This window comes from Larimichthys crocea, chromosome V (genome assembly GCF_000972845.2).
Source record: "Larimichthys crocea isolate SSNF chromosome V, L_crocea_2.0, whole genome shotgun sequence".
Classification (NCBI taxonomy): domain Eukaryota; kingdom Metazoa; phylum Chordata; class Actinopteri; family Sciaenidae; genus Larimichthys; species Larimichthys crocea.
The window spans coordinates 3,570,784-3,590,043 of NC_040015.1; the positions used below are offsets into that span (position 1 = coordinate 3,570,784).

The 19,260-nt window shown below is 39.4% G+C and overlaps 1 protein-coding gene across 9 annotated transcripts in view; it reads right to left on the reverse strand.

The window, feature by feature from the left end:
• nrxn3a (neurexin 3a) overlaps positions 1-19,260 on the reverse strand; it is a 175,328-nt gene that overhangs the window by 80,544 nt on the left and 75,524 nt on the right. For all 9 annotated transcript variants that reach the window (XR_002042442.2, XR_002042441.2, XM_019266795.2 and 6 more), the window contains exons 8-10: positions 2,360-2,653; positions 1,891-2,038; positions 1,225-1,608 (exon numbers count right to left, since the gene is read on the reverse strand). Coding sequence is in view for 7 of the 9 variants with exons in the window: in XM_019266795.2 (XP_019122340.1) it covers positions 1,225-1,608; positions 1,891-2,038; positions 2,360-2,653 (826 nt within the window). In the remaining 2 variants the exon portion in view is untranslated. The remainder of the gene's footprint in view (positions 1-1,224; positions 1,609-1,890; positions 2,039-2,359; positions 2,654-19,260) is intronic.

Below are 19,260 nucleotides of genomic sequence, written 5' to 3' on the forward strand. Positions count from 1 at the left end.
TCCTCACAAAAACTGCCGTCTCTGCCATTACCTCTCTGCACACATTTACTATGAATCAGTATATTCTTCAGTCTCTCTTTAAAAATAAACCACATTTGGAAGTTTGATTAAAACTTGTCCTGATGTTCTTCCAGACACCTCTGGACACAACATGTCGACGCACTGACTATTGCAAAGAGTTCTATGGTTGGATTTAGTAGACAAAACTGTTAATATGTCTTAGCAGTACTAAATAGGGGTGGATACCTGTCCACCACAATGTATTATACAGTCAGAGCTCAATACAAAACCCACAGTTCAACTAACAATAAAAGAGTCCTTATCAAAAAAAAAACTCCTCTCAGGGATCTTAGGAAGCAAACAAAAAGTCTCAGTTTGAGGCTCAATACTACTGTTAACCCCAGTGACCTCTTGTGTCTAATAGACAAACTTAATGATTCTCAGCAATCTGTGGAGTTTTATCTCCTGTAGTCCAGTCAGTGTGCTGCTGTTGGCTTCAGGGAATGGCCAGCCTGGGAACCAGACACTTCGATGGTAGATCCACAGAGTAATTAAGCTAGAGGACGGAGTTGGAGAATAAGTCGATTCTGAAGAACGGCTGAACTATGAATAACAGAGTGGTTGGCTTTTGGGTTTGCAAGCTAATCTATGACTCTCTGGCTGAACTGGGACTTTTCCTCTGTTGAGAAGATACTGGTTTAAGACACTAGCATAGGTGGCATAGACTTGCGGAGAGTATGCACCAGTCCCTACAACATGTCCATATATATAATATATATATACAGCTGGGCTTCTTGCTGTTGTTAGTATTAGCTGGCTGCTATTTTGTGTGTTGTTGCACTGATGTTTGGCTGTTAGCATAGTTGTTGACTAGTCAACTAGCTTTTGATTATAAGTTTATGACAGTAGTGTAAGAGCGAATGGCACTCTGAAACTGATGGGATCTCACAATGACATGATGCTAAACTTTTCTGAGTAGACATAGGAGACATAGGAGTCTGTCTGTCTGTCTGTCTGTCTGTCTGTCTGTCTGTCTCCTGCTATATTCAGTCATTACAAAGCCTGCAGTCAGAGCATCCTTTACTATTGCTGTGACGACTGTTTCTTACAGTCCTCTGTCTGTATTCTTTGATATCACTGTCTTTGCCTTGGACATAGTTTCAGTATGTTTTATAGTTTATGCAAGAAAACAAAGCATGGGCACATCCAAAGACACACAATTACCTCTCTCACAGGTGCGTGACCAGTAGCCAGTGCCAGTGCAGTCACATATGAATCGATTCCAGCCTTCTTTGCAGACACCTCGGTTCTTACACGGGTAGCTTTCACATTGCTTGCCAGGTTGCTTGTTGCACGATGGTTTGATGCCAGCGCCATTTTGTGCCTCAGCAATCTGACGGATGTCCTTACTTCGACCATCAATGAAAAGGTCACGAATACAGCCCACATAACCGTAGTTAAGCATCGCTGTCCAGAGCTCGGTCGGCAAGATGAGGTTGGTCCGGTCAGTGGGAAGCCCACCCAAGTACATGTCACCCTCCAGGTCCAGAATCTCACTCTCACCACTGGCTGTGAACGGGGTCCTTCGGCTGTTTACAGAGATGGTGCCTGTAGTGGAGATTGAGGGAATAGAGACAAGGTATAGAGCTGCACTGATAGAAGACGAAATAGTGAAGTCAGGAAGAAATCATACTCACTATTATTCATCCTGATCAGATAAGAAACTTTTTGGTGTACTTTGCAAAAACTTCATAACAAGTTATCCACAAAATTGATATGGTCCTGAAGTACTTCAAAATTTAATTGGAAGTGGACTTATGGAAAAGGGGTATTTAAATTATATTAGAGCTAATACAATTGGCTGTCTTTAACTTCACTAACGCAACTGACCTGAGCGTCCATCTCTCTGAATATCCACATGATACCAGGCACCATCATTGACCTTTGTCTGAGTGGCCTTCACCTTGATGGTCCCTGAGCCCATGTCCAACAGCAGATACAGGCTGCCATCCAGCAGCTCTACTGCAAAGAAATCCACCTGGATGAGGGCAAGAGTACACATCAGCAGGAATTATTATTCAGTCCTTTTTTTCTGAAAAAAGGAAAACGAGATGTGTTTCTTTGATTTCTGGTAAAGTTGCATGTGATTATCAAAACAAAAGGTATTAGACCAGTGAGAACACCTGGGGAACATAACCAATGGAGTGGTCACAAGATCAATCTGAATGGATTACAAGTTGATTAACAAGAAAAGACAACAAAGAAACACTTTGATACACAAAGTTATTAGGAAACTACTACATGAACCCAGTTGCCTTTGACCTCATATTTGCATATATCACTGGATAGATAGACAGACCTTGGTGTTCTTCTGGCTGCGTGCAGCGTCTTTGCGCTCTTGTGGTTTGCCATGAGTGAAGAGAATAAGGCCGTTGGGCTCTGTCGTACGGAAATCGAAAGAGATGGATCCCATCCGCTTGGTGTTCCACTTGGGGAGGCTGATGTAAGCTTCGGGAGTCTCAAAAGAAATGGGATCCAAGGTGGCCACATTCTCACACTTGTAGGACACCTCACCCTGGATTTTCATCTTAGGGTCCACAATGCGAGCCAGGCGGGACAACTCAAGACGGATGTCATTGTTCTTATACACCACCTGTGATACACAGACAGAGATGGCGATTAAGTTATTCATCAATTTAGGAAATGTCAAAGAAGATATTTACTCGTAAATATTTATAAGTATTTAAATGTAAAAATAATTTTTTTCTCCTGAAACAGTCAAAGCCCTGAAAATGCTCAGGCTTTTCAAGATGAATGCAATGTGTATCTGTGAATATGAACTTTAAATCAAGCCCACATATACCCACAACACAAGGCAGTGTAAATAAAAGAAAGAAATACAAATTTTATTCTTCTACTTAGCAATGGCCCTGGATGACATTATTACTTGGAACTAGCAGGGGGCTCCTAGGTTGGTTTTCCTTTTAATTCTAATACCCTGGAGTTATTGTGTGTACCACCTAGGTGTAAAGGAAACACAGATTTGATCAATATAAACTGAATAACAATGAAATGAATAAAAATGAATAGTTGTCTTTTATAGTGCTGACACCATTCTTTGTGACCTCTCTATATCTAGCCAGTTAGTGGTTTGTTCAGGCAAAATAACATGCTCAATAAATGGCTTATTTAATGTGTTATCTTTAAATAGCAAGACACACCACTCTCCTGGTTTACTCTGTGATTTATCTGCAATTGATGTAACTTCACTGCCAAAAGATATTTCTGTGCACAGCCAAGAATGGAAAATTATGGTACTTCTTGTCAAAGTTGTGTGGACTTTTCACTTTTCTTGGTTGGAAGACAGCATAACTAAGGATGCAGTGTTTTGTGCAGACATTTCCCCAGCGAAGCTGATGGCCCATTTGCTAGAGATGGGTTTTCAGACTGGAAGCACCTATGATAAGCGTGTGAAAAAACAGCAGATGAGCAAGCCCCACTCTGTTTCACTGGATGAGTTTCAAGGCTAGAGGGCCAGCCAAACCGCAGGCCAGGGAAATGTGTTAAACCGAATGAAGCGTGATGCAATGTTTGCCATGCTATTCCTTTATTGAGAGGAATTGGGACCATCTAAAAGTAGTTTGGGATATTGTACTGGTGTGTGCCAAGCACGACATTCCCCTAAGTGAATACAGGGAAACTGCAGATGGTCCCAATAAGGGAAAATTTTATGTTACTCAAAGTAATATTAGTAGAAGTACTTGCTTGAGTTTTCCGAAAGTAGGGCTTAAGGTCACAGTCCCTGCAGACAAACAAGTTCCGATTTTCCTTCATACGGAAATGGTTTGAGTGTTTTAGCCATTCAGAGTTTCCACACAGTGTCACTCTCTGAGTGCATCAACCGTGCTGAAGGACTGGAAGGGAAGTTTGTTTGGTTTAGAGACAATTCAGAATGTGATTTTGTGATGAAGCCAACAGAAACCATCTGAAACAACCAACAATCACTGTGATCACTATCACATCTAGGTTAAATTAACAGTACTCTTTGAATGCTGCTGGCTACTGGACTTCACTAACTCTTAAAACAACATTGTGAGAGCAGTCAAAACTGTTAAGTTACTGGCCAGACAACTAAACAATGAGCTGTAACTCGCTATAAAGCTCTATTGGGGGGAGCCAGAGATGCAGCTGATAATACTCTGTTGGTTTCACTATGATCGTGCCCTTCCATATCATCAAACTGATACAGTGTTATAAAAAATGTTGATTATGGTGCTGTCACTGTAACACTAGTGATAATACTCACCAAAATATATAAAATAAAATGTAAACTGAAAAATACACTCTCTAGAAGAAGCACAACCTGCCTTGGTCAGACAGGCTGACAGACTGAAAGTGTTGAACTGGCTGCTCTCACGCCTCAAATGAAAACCAACACAAAAGAAAAATGAGAAGTGACTCTGTATGTTTTCCTTCAGTTAATTTAGAAGGCTGCTATCAGGAACCCGAGAATGCCAAACCATCAGATTTCAGATCTACTATTGCTCTGTCAGACATTAAATGGTGTCCTTGTTTCCAGACATAACAAGACCAGCACCTCTGCTACTCTGTGAAAGTTCAGTGGGAAATCCACAAAACACCACTATCCAACTTTACTTTCATCTGGAACAACCCCAATTTTACAACTCACAAGGAAACGCTTACCTTCCACACATTCATTGAAAAAAGATATTGTACATTGCATCTTTGGAATGCCTGCATCTCAAATCATTCATCCAAACAAAGCTTAACATTATGACCGCCTACCATAATGTTCCACCATCAGGTTCAGAGTTCATTAACATTCCTTCCTTGAAAAAACTCAAAAGTACATAGAGTAATACCATAATCTGACAAAACACTAAAACACCTGTGTATACCATCAATGAAATGGTAACTGGACACACTCATTGATCCCGGTGATGACTTCTGGAACACAAACATGTCTTTGTTGCATCACCATTCCAGAACTTGTTAGAACCTGACATCACAGGCTGCAGTTGGTGAACACAGACAGACACAGCTTGCAAAAATTAACAATGACAGTTACAAGAACGTCTAAACTCTGACAGTAAGTCTAACAGTAACAGTTATTTCAGTTGGTTAAATGAGCATGCGGTGTGATCACACAGGAACAAGAATCTGAACATTATTCAGATTATCCTGTTTATTCATCCAGACATTGAAACTGTTTTAAGAAGATCTTGTTAAGAAGATTTGAGAAGAGTCACTATGAACAGTAAGAATAATTGTGTGGCTAGCTGTCCTTTCATTGTGAATATATATGTTTTCCTTTTTGTTTTCTTTTTTACCTTTTTATAAATTTAAATTACAACTTAGTTGGATTTCATTGATCTTGGTTTGCTAATACAGGACAGTGAAAAACAATTAAATGCCTTTAATAAGAACAGTAGAGACATCAGCAGAGAGAGAAGAAACAAAAGTGTGGGGCAATAGAACCAGAGATGTCAACATCTCAAAAGAACCTGGAAAGATCACAAGGATTAAGGCGATTTCTTCTAAGCCTGAACAGGAAGCGGAAGTGGAAGCTTTTGGGCCGATAATCCAAATCTCACTCAGGATGTTATCCCTTAAAACAGCGCTCCACCTAGATCTGACATCGACTAAGAGAGTTAGTGACCTGTGCACGTCCGTCTCGCCATCCTCAGGACAGGAGCACAGCATTTTTACAGTCAAATCCCTGATTCACACCTGAGTCCTAACAAACTCTTTTTGGTTATGAATAATTTCCATTGAGGCCCGTCCCCACACCTCACAGAAACGAGACAGAGCAAATGTCTCACTGCCTGTGCCCGGTGCACTTTTTATCTCAATACATTTTGCTAACCACATGGCGTCCGTCTGTCCAGTTTTGAAAGTGCTCCATCTCATCACATCTGGTGTTTTTGCACAAAAAACCACAACACGCCTGTAAACCCATCATCACGGATCAGTGGGCTGCACGGGAAACCATCATGATATGCATGATATGCATTTTCGGCTTGATGAATATTTGTTCTTAATCTAACTTCTATGACCTGCATAAACAAACAAGACCATCAGCAAGAAAAGTAGCTTTTAAGCTACTATATATTAGCTATTACTTCTGGTCACTGGGTCTGATTCGGTCTGTTTGGCCACAAGGGGGCACCAGAAACAGCAGGAAATGAAGATTCTTCGTAGGTGCTTTAAAACAGAAGCAGATCAGACAACAGGACGGCTTCTTACTGAAACACACTTGTTGTTTTTATATATTTCATTTATGTAATACATATCAATTTTTATATCAGGGCGAGTTAGTAAAAAGTAGAGTTGAAGTAAATATAGCTGATATTTAACATGGGTGAATGCTGGCTGTGTACATTTTTCAGTTCTACTTTCAGACGTGATGAAGCTGTCGCTCTGTCCGATAAAGCATTTTGAAAATAATAGCAATAATAATAAAGTGAGTTATGTTGGGCCACAGTAATGATGGAAAACAAAGGAATGAAAAACACTAAGTGGCCAATCTTTTATCACAGCAGCCCTAAATGCTATCAATAACGGCGGGAGGACGAGTCACGGAGGGGGATGTGTGTGTAAATTGAAATCTGCTCAAGTGGAAAATTGAAGGGCCTTTTTTTTTCCTTTTCTTTTTTTTTTACCTCTAATTCTCTGGGCAGAAAAACACCCTCTGTCTGGCTATATTTTGGGCACATACATACACAAAACAAACACACCCTCTCCTCCATTTCACTCTCTTATATTAATGTCTGGGCTCTCTCTCGCTCCGCCTGGGGTTCTGTCTGAGTGTGCAGCGATGGCTGGGCTGCTAGATTGAGGGGCCTGGCTGAGATTATCGATAATCCACCAGCAGATTTGACAGTAAATCAACTCATCCCTCAAGGTGCTCGGGGATTGGACGGAAAATTGTCTTTTCCTCTTCTCTGCTCTCCTCTCTGCTCTCACTCCTCCTTTCTTTGTTGCCTTTCCTTCTCCTTGTGTTACATCCATCCTCCATTCTCCCTCCATCTATCACTTTCCCCCCACCTCTCTAAAAGAAGCTGCTGCTCCTTCTCATGCTGTGACTGAACATAAATACCCTGAGCCTCTCCAGCACCCCCACTGCTCTTTCTTCCAAAATAAAAGCCTAAATAAAAGACAACAGCAGAGAAGGCTTGAATTTCACTTGTCCCCAAAGGCCGATGTAGAAGTGAAACAGTAAAAACCTGCAACTTTTCAAATAACTAATAATAATAGTAATAATATGACTACTACTACTAATCAGAACCATTTCAGCAAAGATGGCGATATAGTAAATGACATTTTATGATGTAGTCAAGTTATTGGGGGCTGAAAAATCTTCAGCTCAGTTTCTGTTTCAAAGCTGAGAAGCTTTTGTTCTTTGCACTCGATGGTGGAACCCAGAACAGCAAAACAAAACCTGTGCCTGGTTTTATCCAATCACCAAGCTCCTTTTTAGCTAGATTTAATACCAGAGTCTGTCTAATGTCAAACAACCTTTTAAATGATTTCACCACTGCAGGCAAATGTGTTTCAGTTGCTGCACGCTCCTGTCCTCTTGATTGTTTGGTGTAAGGTGGTCAGAAAACTCTTTTTCTCGTCTTGATGTTCTGATAAATTCAAACATGTTTAACATTATCAGAGGTTCTCTTGGACTGTAGGAAAGGAGGAGAAGGTGGTGGAGTTGTGGAGTGAGTGTCCTCACATTTGTATCCCGATCGAGTGGAGAAGTAAAAAAAAAAGAACAGAAATGACTGCAGACCTTGAAAACGCTCTCACAAGGACAGCTGCTTGTTTCTGCTCCATTCTTTAACAGTCATTCTTCTTGTAAACCTCCACCAGGTGCATGATGGGACATGGATGTAGTTGTAGTCTTCTTAAAACCCTGTGACTGTAGACACACTGTCTAAAATCTATAATAATAAAGTATTTTCAAAGTTTTCTAGTGTATGGTCGACATGAGGAGAAGTAATTACACTGTGATGAACCAAAAAGTGACAGCTCACGCACATATGCATCAATAATTCAGGATTTTTAATCAGGATTTGATATATTTATGATTAACGATTATAACTATACAGCTTCTGTTAGAGGTGGAAACAACATTTACTGTGGTAAGTGTCCAGACATGGCTACACGTGGCAATGTCCATTTTTTCGTTTTGTTTCATATTTCATATATCATGCCTTAGTTAGTCAACAAAGCTGATCCTAATAATTATAATAATTTTAATTTAAATATCAGATCTATACTGGATCGTAGCAAAAGTCAAAATTTGATTGAAGTCTTATTTTTTGAGGTTTCTGTATCATGGTATGTTTAGTCATTATACTATATGAATTGTTTCTTTGTCAATACTGGAGCGAGAAAACGCAAAAATCTGTTAGTCTGTGTATTCTAAGAGTCCAGGACATGTGTGTAGCAAAAATGATAATCTGAAAATGTTGGCCTAAAACCAAATGAAACACATCCCTTTGCAACTGACGATAACAAAAATAAAGAAATATAATAATAATAAGCTGAAAACACAAAAAGAAAATATCTATTTTATCCCAAAAATGGAGCCAAACCTAAAGTAAACAGGATGATGAGGACTGTATGCTGTTTTTGTTTTCTTGACAATTACTTGAAATAAGGCAGCATTGTTACTAAAAACAGGCTGGTCCCTTTCATAGAGTATGACTATGAGAATATGCTGCCAGGACGCACACACACACACACACACACACACACACACACACACAGACACACACACACAAAAGCATTTGATGCGGACACTGTACATGTCTCCCCCTGTTACATGCTTGTTGATAAAAGAGAGCATAAATCATATAAACTGTAGCTTTAGACTGGAAGGAGAAGGCAGAGTGGGGGTATGGCATGGGGAGGGTGGGGGTGTGGAGCAGAAAACGGAGGGTGTAGCTGACATCTTGACAAGTCACTTTCAGGTCCCTGCCACCTCTGAACAATAACAGCAAAAGGGCCTTTCAACATGCAAAGGGAGCTTTATCAGCACGCTGCAGACGCAGGCTGCAGGTTAACATGAGAATGAAGCTTCAGCAGAGACTGATAGAGGCTGAGGGATACCTAACACACACATGGAATATCCATACATGCAGACACACAAATGTGTTTGTGTGTGTGTGTGTGTGTGTGTGTGTGTGTGTGTGTGTGTGTGTGTGTGTGTGTGTGAGTGATGGTGCCTGGAGGAGTGTGTATACTCCTAATTTATGCCTTTTTTTAGAAATGTCTTTAAAGCAGCCTGTGTTCTTAACGGTGACATGTCAGACTGCTCTGACACATTCAGCTCAGACTAAAATGGACCGGTCCTATTTGCAAATGGTCAATTACTTTCTGCTGCTCGACTTCAGGAGTAAACGTCTTCATGAAATCAACATTAGAGTGTGGATTTCGTAATAATTATTGACCCACAGATGAGTAAGACAAACACAAGTCTGCAATTTAAGTGTTATCACTGATTCCTTACACTCTGTTTGCAAACTACTGAATGCACTGTAAAAAGAAATCATGAATTTACAGGGGGGAAAAAACAGTGCATTTCTGTTTTGTTTTGTTTGTTTGTTTTTGAATAGTGCACCAATCTGTAAAATTATGTCACATTATCTGTAAATTATTTTGTAAATTATTGTCACTATTTTGCCAGTAATTACAAATTACAGTTATTTCTACATGCATATATCATACATCGACTCGTTATATAAAAATGTAAGTCTAACAATTGAATGTTTCCTTTGTATTCCATTATTGTTATTAGTTTTACATGTGTGCTTATGTACTATATGTAAGCCACTTTACAGATAATTTTACACATTACAGTAAAATAATAGTATTTCTCTGCAAAGCCTTGACTGAAAATTTCTGTAAATTTATGGTTTTTGATATTAATATAAATTACTTACTTCAAATGTTATAATTCCTGTTTATCAACTGATGCCATTTTTAAAATGTTTTTTGTTATGAGTTATGTTTTACAGTGTGCGCACACCCTGCACCACACTGCTGACTGCCAGTTTAAGCAACAGAGAGCAACTGAAAATGTCTGACAATGGCTAGATGATAGAAATCCATCACTGTATTATCTCCTCAGCCAGGCCTCCACGACACACAACATCACACACACACGCACACACACACACACTCTTATCAGTGTGTGAGAATGAGTAATGTAACAAAATATGATGCAGGCTTGAAATTACCTTTTTTTAGATTGTGGGCCAACAGAGCTGCTAGATTTTAATGTTACCGTCCACTCGAGACACCATCAAAGTGATTTAGCTTCACCTGAAGCAGCGGACATAAGCGGCAGAGACCTTTGTATTCTTGGTGCCAGGCTATAATGCAAAGTTTGTCCTGATGGTGGCGATGATGCAGGAAAGGCAATGCTGTGAGCGTCCATGTGTCCATGTTGAGACTGCTGTCCTTTTCTTATGTCAGAGGAAAGCTTATGAAATATAAAGGATTAATTTCAATATACAACCTTACACTACATGATTGTTATCATTTTTATGTTTAGGTGTGATGAGAAGTAGTTACAGAAGAAGGATGCATGTTTAGGCACTGGCAGAGCATAGCTGCGGTCAGGGACACATGGTGGTCTCTGTTTGATTCATAAAAGTCTGTTGATCAGATTGATCAGGTTTATTGCCAAACAGGATTTCCCATAAAAGAACTGTGCTGTGGTGTTTTACATTAGATGAAAAATCTAAAGGCCTTGTCGATTAGGTCAGTGGGAGGGGGGAAAAATCGGTTCTGGTTGTGGTGGACTGCAGCCTCCGGAGGGTTTAGAGAGTTTGTCTTTGGGTGGGAGGCACAGTCATCCACAAAAAAGTTTGATGACTGGGAAAGTAACTGTTAAATGTAATCATTGCTTGACACAATAAAGTATATATAAAAAAAAGGACTACAGGTCCTGAAGAGATGGAAGCCAATCACCCTGTCAACAGAGCGAATGACTCACTGCAGTCTGCCACCATCTTATTCCAGAAAAGTCTAATGTGAAGTTTTCATTGAACTGCATAATACGTACCATCCAGCATGTGCTAAAGTGTTAGCACGGAGCCTAGAATCATACTGTAAAGCAGGGGTCGGCAATTAGCGGCCCGCGGGCCAAAACTGGCCCGCCATCAATTATATCTGGCCCGCTAGATGACGTTGATTTATTTTAAAATATTATATATATTTTTTTAAATATATATTTTAAACCTCATGTTTCCTGTCAAAAATACAACAATTCCACAGATTTCACAACATTTATTGAAAAGTAGCTGATAAGTAACGTGACAGCAGCCAGAACATCCTTGCAGCCTCTTTACTTGACGCACAGGTTGGAACACTAATTGGCACGTGCGTGCGCTGTAACCTGTGGAAAATCAAAGTGTCCTGTGTCCCTCTTGTAACGCACAACGTGAACAAAATTGGCCCGGGTCCAAACTTATTTGCCGACCCCTGCTGTAAAGGATACATGAGCGTTTGCCTGAATGCATCAGTGTGTGTGTGTGTGTGTGTGTGTGTGTGTGTGTGTGTGTGTTTAGGCACTGGCGGACACAAACATTTATCATCCCTAGATGTCTGTCTTGCCCATAAATCTCAGTGTCAGTGACAATGTATAGAGTGTGTGTGTGTGTGTGTGTGGGTGGATGCTGCATGTATGGCTGTTCTAAAGTGACTGTCAACCAGGTCACAAAGAAGAATTGACCAAATTCTGAACACAACAAAAGGATGCCACTAACACCACAGACTGTGTGTGTGAGACTTTTCACTCTGGCAACACGCAAACACACACACTATGTGTCATACAACATATATTTAAATTAAACAAGGTTGCAGGGTGGAAATATTGTCAATCAAAGGAAAAAACATGCTTTAGCCCTCGTGTAGACACACAAGCAATGAGCACTTCACTGACATGTTGGTGTTGTAGTATTATCAGTCACATGGTCTCGCCATGAGGCGGTGTTTTGTGAGGCTTTTGCAGTGCATAGTTTTGCCCACAGGGTGGCATCATTCCCTCAGAACACACACGGCACGGCTCCTCCTTCAGTCAAGTCTAATGAAATCTGTGAAGGGATCCTCTGACTAAGCCTGATAGTGCTTTTATACACTGATTTGATTAATTAGATGAAGACAAGCTTTAATTTGGTGAGGTATAAAGGCATGTTGGTGAATGATGTGTGTGTGTGTAGGCAATGGTGTGCTGAGGGGCCCTATATTTTTGGGAAATCTTTTAATTAAGCAGGCACAGTGTAAGTGTTGGACTGATCCTCATGTAATACTCTCGCTAATGCTAAGATGCTAATGACAGACAGCTCAGGACTGCTTATGACTTCAACGATCGAGATCAAGTCTGTCCTATGTTTCCACTACGGTGGCCCTGAAGTGCAAATCACAACGGCAAATCAGAAAACACAACAACAAATCAGAAAACACAACAACAAATCAAAAAACATAATAAATAAAAAAAACACAACAACAAATCAAAAAACATAACAATAAATAAAAAAACACAACAACAAAGGAGAAATGACATCAACCAAACCAGAAAAGATAGGTACACTCGGGAGACATGAATAGTTGCTGATTGGACTGCTCCGTCTTTTAAACTTTGAACTTATAAGCACATGGTTTACATGTTTTCAAAATATGAGCGCCGCCAGTATGTATGTATGCTGTGCATGTGTGTGTGTGTGTGTGAGGTAGGCAACTAAATAAAGTGTGAAACACATTGTTCATTTAAAGAATAAATATGTGAATTGTTGCTAGATTTATGTTTCTCCGGTCGCTTTTCATGTCGCCTGAGGGTATCAATTTTTTCCGGTTTGGTTAATGTCGTTGTCATTTCTCTTTTGTGTGTTTTCTGATTTGCCATTGTGTTTTCTGCTTTGTTGTTGTGTTTCTTGATTTTTTGTTGTGTTTTCTGATTTGCTGTTGTGTTTTCTGTTTTGTTGTTGTGTTTTTTGATTTGTTGTTGTGTTTTCCGATTTGATGTTTTATTTTCTAATTTGTTGTTGTGTTTTCTGTTTTGTTGTTGTGTTTCTTGGGTTTTTTTTGTGTTTTTCGGTTTTGTTGTGTTTTCGGTTTTGTTGTGTTTTTTGATTTGTTGTTGTGTTTTCTGATTTGCTGTTGTGTTTTTGGTTTTGTTGTGTTTTCTGATTTGCTGTTGTGTTTTCTGATTTGATGTTGTGTTTTTTGATTTGCTGTTGTGTTTTTTGATTTCCTTTTGTGTTTTCTGATTTGATGTTTTATTTTCTAATTTGTTGTTGTGTTTTCTGTTTTGTTATGTTTTTTTGTTGTTGTTGTGTTTTCGTTTTTTTGTGTTTTCTAATTTGTTGTGTTTTCTGTTTTGTTGTTGTGTTTTCTGTTTTGTTGTTGTATTTTCTGATTTGCTGTTGTGTTTTCTGATTTGATGTTGTGTTTTCTGATTTGCTGTTGTGTTTTCTGTTTTGTTGTTGTGTTTTTTGATTTGCTTTTGTGTTTTCCGATTTGATGTTGTGTTTTATGTTTTGTTGTGTTTTTTGATTTGTTGTTGTGTTTTCTGATTCGCTGTTGTGTTTTCCGATTTGATGTTGTGTTTTCTGATTTCCTGTTGTGTTTTCTGTTTTGTTGTTGTGTTTTCTGATTTGTCCTTTGTGTTTTCTGATTTGCTGTTGTTTTCTGTTTTGTTGTGTTTTTTGATTTGTTGTTGTGTTTTCTGTTTTGTTGTTGTGTTTTCTGATTTGATGTTGTGTTTTCTGATTTGATGTTGTGTTTTCTGATTTGCTGTTGTGTTTTCTGATTTGTTGTTGTGTTTTTTGATTTGCTTTTGTGTTTTCCAATTTGATGTTGTGTTTTATGTTTTGTTGTGTTTTTTGATTTGTTTTTGTGTTTTCTGATTTGCTGTTGTGTTTTATGTTTTGTTGTTGTGTTTTCTGATTTGCTGTTGTGTTTTCTGATTTGATGTTGTGCTTTCTGATTTGCTGTTGTGTTTTCTGTTTTGTTGTGTTTTTTGATTTGCTTTTGTGTTTTCCGATTTGATGTTGTGTTTTCTGTTTTGCTGTTGTGTTTTCTTTTTTGTTGTTGTGTTTTCTGATTTGCTGTTGTGTTTTCTGTTTTGTTGTGTTTTTTGATTTGACGTTGTGTTTTCTGATTTGCTGTTGTGGTTTCTGATTTGCCATTGTGATTTGGCCTTCATGGCAAATTGTCTTCCACAGAGCACAGCAGCCTCATCAAAGCTAGTTTACTGTTTTAGATTAATATGATATGTATCTGCCTCATTTCTCTTAGTTTAGTTTAATTATTGCAGGAAACATCATCAGAGTCAGAGGAGCAGGAGAATGTTGCAAGGTATTAATAATATAAACATAAATATTCACTACAAGGAGCTGTAGTGAAACTAGACATACTTACTATACTACTGTTTTTTTCCAGATCTCATATTAATTATGTTTTTATTTCGAGAATCTTGAGGTCTCGAGAAAATTATCCTGTTATTTCATCAAGTGGACTCATCAGTGGGAGAACAATGTTGCTCTTTGTCTGCCACATGTATAAATGGAATGTTAATAGATTTTTAAGGATAGCTACAGAAGTATGATCAGTAAACTTCACTTTACTTTGCCTTTCTGTGTGGAGTTTGCAAACCTGTGTCTGTGTGACGTTAATCTGTGACTCTAAATTGTCTGTAGGTGTGAATGTGAGTGTGAATGGTTATTTCTGTGTGCCCTGTGATGAAGTGGTGACCTGTCCAGGTGTACCCCACCTCTCACCCAACGACAGCTGGGATCGGCTCCAGCCCACCACAGCCCTGATTAGAATAATGGAAAAGGAATGGGAGAAATTATTTCTACTGATCGATGACTGTGTAGGCAGTTTCAGCTGTTGCTGGCAGTCAAAATGAAGCAGGACTGAAATACTTATACTGTTAGATTGTTTAGTCTACAACAACATTTAACATGTGCATATGTTTGGTGAATATAATGTAGCTGTAAAATAAATATAGGAGAGTTAAAAACACAATATTTCCCTGGACAGTATATACAGTAGTAGGATTATGACATTAGGATCAATTAATGTTCATGAAAGTCAATTGTCGCAGCAAATAACGTCTGGCAAACCTTTTTAAAATGTTGTGGAAGCTAAATCAGAAAGAATACTAACATGTAGCACAAATGCTCATCATTGTGAAGCTGTCCTGTATATCTTACAGGCACAGCAAGAAGGCTCCATATTAGTGGCTGATGGAGGTGTAATGACAATGACAATTATAGCAATTATGTGTTATTGTAGGCCATTATGTATTTTGTAGGTTCTGAGATGTAGGCTTTTTTCTGTAATTGCTGGCTTATGAAAGGCATAATAATCATGGGCCAGCCAGTCACAGGGGCTACCAAGGGCGACCAGTACTTGGTGCCATGGCAACAAAACATTTATCCATAATGTTGCTCTGTGGATGGTGAGGACAAGAGCACTGGCAACAGGCAAATTAGCCCTAATGGCAGGGAGTGGAGGATGAGAGGGTGCTGGACAGCAGAGCAGACGGCGGGAGAGCTGGTGGGTGCTGCAGATCTGTGGGTGGGTCTGTGACTAGGAGGTGGGCAGAATATGTGTGTGAGTGTGTGTGACTGTATGAGGAAGAAGGTATGATGGGTTTGCAACAAGTGCGCATATATGAATGTGTGAGTGTTTTATTTGATGCTATTCGATGTGTTTTGTGACACATGTGAGTGAAATGAATGTAAAAAGATGATGAAGATGATCTCAGAGATATCTCCATACCAACAACTGGACATGCTAAATCTACCCCCTTCCACAACTGCCCCTCGATTCCATGTGAGTCATACTGTACTAACATGTCTGTGTCTCACACTGTACACTGATTGTTTCCCTTTTTTATAAGTCACTTTGGATAAAAGCATCAACTAAATGACTAAATGTGAATGTGAATCTCTCTATTCCATAACTCTGCTTACAAATAAGCTCTCTGCATTCACTTATCAACGGTGTGTGAGTGTGTTGATGAAAGGTGAATAGGGTGAATGGATAAAAGCTTGATATAAACGTAGCTGTTTACTTCACTGGAAAGATAACCAGAAAACATTTTCTCCATAAAGTATGATCCAGTTTCACCAACATCAGTCAAATAGTTGGTGGTGTGTGACTTCTCACTGTAACATGGGTGATCAGTCCCAGAGCCCAAAGTTACATAGTGTGAGAACAGATGTACAAATGACAGAGACACCATTCACCTGATTACAGGTCAGTGTAGCATCAACAGGATTTCAAATAATTTAACTTATTTTAGTTATTCTATAGTAGAAGAGTTAGATAATAGAGATTTTGATATGTTTCCTATGTTTTTCACGTGACATTGTGGCTAATGTAGACGTGACGTTTGTCAAGAGAGAATGAAGAAAAAAGATGACGTCTGTGGTTCTTCTGATCAGGTTTGATCCAACTGTCCATAATGATTCTGAAAACTTTTTAAAACTGCTGAGTAAAAAATGCCTTTGTCAGAAAATGTATTTTCACCGCTGATGAAAAAAACACAAAAACTCTATCCAGCCGTAATCATTGATTAATTATTGTGGGGTAAACATGTATTCTCAGTCAAGTCAAATATGAACTGCTGATGAAATCCTGCTCTTTACACAAACTCACTGTTATATGTTCAGTATGTGCTGTTAATAAATGAGCAGCATACATTTATGTTTTTAAAAAAATGATAAATGCATGTGTGACATATGCTGCAGCAGCGCTGCTGTTTTCATTTCCTTGTTTTCATTTCCATGTGCCGTGCTGCTTGATTTGCAGATTACAGAGTTAAAAATAAATAACAACAATAAATCACAGTTTTGTACTAGGGGTGGGTTGTACAGGGAATCGCAAACCTGCCCAGCATAACACAGAGCAGGAAGTGGGCCAGAAGGAGATTGAATGGCCACTTTGCCACTTCCTCCCTCGCCCTGCAGCCCATATGACACTGTGTGTACTGTGTGTGTGTGTGTGTTTGTGTGTGTGTGTGTGTGTGTGTGTGTGTGTGTGTGTGTGTGTGTGTGTGTGTATTTGTAACTGGCTCCAGTCAGGTGCTAAGATATGACATCATCAGCTTGAGGGAATTATGTGTGTGTGTGTCTGCATGGGTTTGCTTTCACACCCTGAGAATTGTTTTGTTGAGGCTGCACTTAAATGTAATGACACATTTGTCGCTGAAGCAAACAGCAGTTAATACTCACTGACCCTTCCTGACTGCAAATACATGAAAAATAAAGTATTTATTATTCTGAATTATAAGTGACGTTCTTTGCTTGTGAGATGGTGCATGGGAACAGTTGAACCACTGATGTATTTAAAGTAGTTGGTGTGTAATTTCAAGCTAGAACAAAGTAAGGGGTTAAGTGTCAACCACTGAAAAGAGTTGAAGTGTCAACTGAAGTGTTGGCAATGGAGGCGCTGGGACACATGTGACAATCCTCAGAGCAGCTCACATCTGTCACCACTAAACATCTGCACCTCTGAACATATGAAATTTGTATGCATCTGCTGGCCTGCCTTCTTCCCATAATGCATTCTGGTGTCATGTGCTCCCCAGGTAAGCAAGGTGTATGCAGCCTGCCAATTGTGATGTAAGAGAGAACGTGATTGGTGGCCACGAGCACAGAGTGGCACGGGGAGCACTATAACATTTCAACTCTTATGTAAGGAAGCCAAATTTTACAACTTCTAAGTCACTGCTTTGTTTTCATGACAAACCACTGTGCAGTACCTGCCCAGCCCAGCACCAATAGGCCGACAGGCAAGCTAAGTGATTAGACTGAGGACACCCACGTTGTCTGGTGTACAGAAACACGACTCCTGTGCGATGATAATGTGTCTGCCTGTTTGGTAGGCAGTGAGTGTCTGACAGCTTGTTTTGGAGTTCTTTTGACCCCTGGAGCCTGCTTACACCTTCGTGCCTCTTGGGTGATACGACCACAAGTTTACAGTTCTAAGGATTTCAGTTTACACTTGGCATTAGAATGTGTCTCCAGTGACTACTTCCCTGATCGGATCTCACTTCTCCGCTCTATATACAAATAAACACATAAATCATTTCCATTTGCAAAGTCCAAGAATATAATGTATAATGTCTTTGCCAAATTTGTCATAGACAGTGTTTCATAATGTTCATGAAGTTAATCTTAACTCATTTACCCAACAACTCACAAAATGGTGAGACTTTTTGATGGAGTCTGGGGACTTTCTCCACCAATAAATAACTGTAACCGGTCCCAGCCATCCACCAATGAGCTTGGCTCTACTCAAGGTTTCTGCCTGTTAAAAGGAAGTTTTTCCTTGCCACCTTTACCAAGTGCTTGCTTATTAATTGACACTATATAAATAAGATTTAATTCAAATTGGATTAAAAGTAGCTGATATTTGTTACTGTTTACTGTATTTGTAAAATTTGACATGTTTACCATCAATAGAACATTGTCCTCTTTTGTAAATTTAGTGTAAATGGTGTTGAAACTGTGTGTTTAAACCAAGCACAACCACCGTGGCTGTGAAGCGAAGCCAACACAAAGTACCAAAAACTGCAGTTCCTCAAACATCCACTTGAGGCTGGTTCCAGAAGTGAGTCAGTCTCCATAAGTCCCCATGTTCAAATGTCCAACTTCACAGCAGAAATAAACATGTTTACAGCCTGGTACAAAAAACAGTTTTGGTCTCTGTAGCTAATTTCATGACAACTGTACTGAGGGTGGATTTATATACAACTCACCTGTTCAAATGATATTAAAACTTAAAGTTATGAAGAAGTAACAGTGTGGTCGCTTTGATTGACAGCTAGGTGTCATCATAAGTGGCTTGTGTGCAATCAGACTTCATTCGTGAGATAACTTTTGTTATGATATTGCGCTATATAAATAAAATTGAACTGAATTCATTTCAGCCCTCCTCAGCTCTACCCATGCTCCCTGTCTTTGCCCATTTTTTCAGATAAGTTGGGAGGTGATGGAGGCATTACTGCCATGAGGGAGATGCCAAGAGCCACAACTCTTCACAACATGTGGGGGACGTCACAAAGACTTTGACTGTTCAAACTCAGAGTAACCATGGTAATTCAGTGAACCAAATAGAAGTCAGACCGTGTGTTCTTACAGGACATCTCTGTCACCTTGGCCTTAGTTTGAGTGATCTGGTCACAGTTCATCTTGGTGGTCGTTTAAACTTGTATTCAGG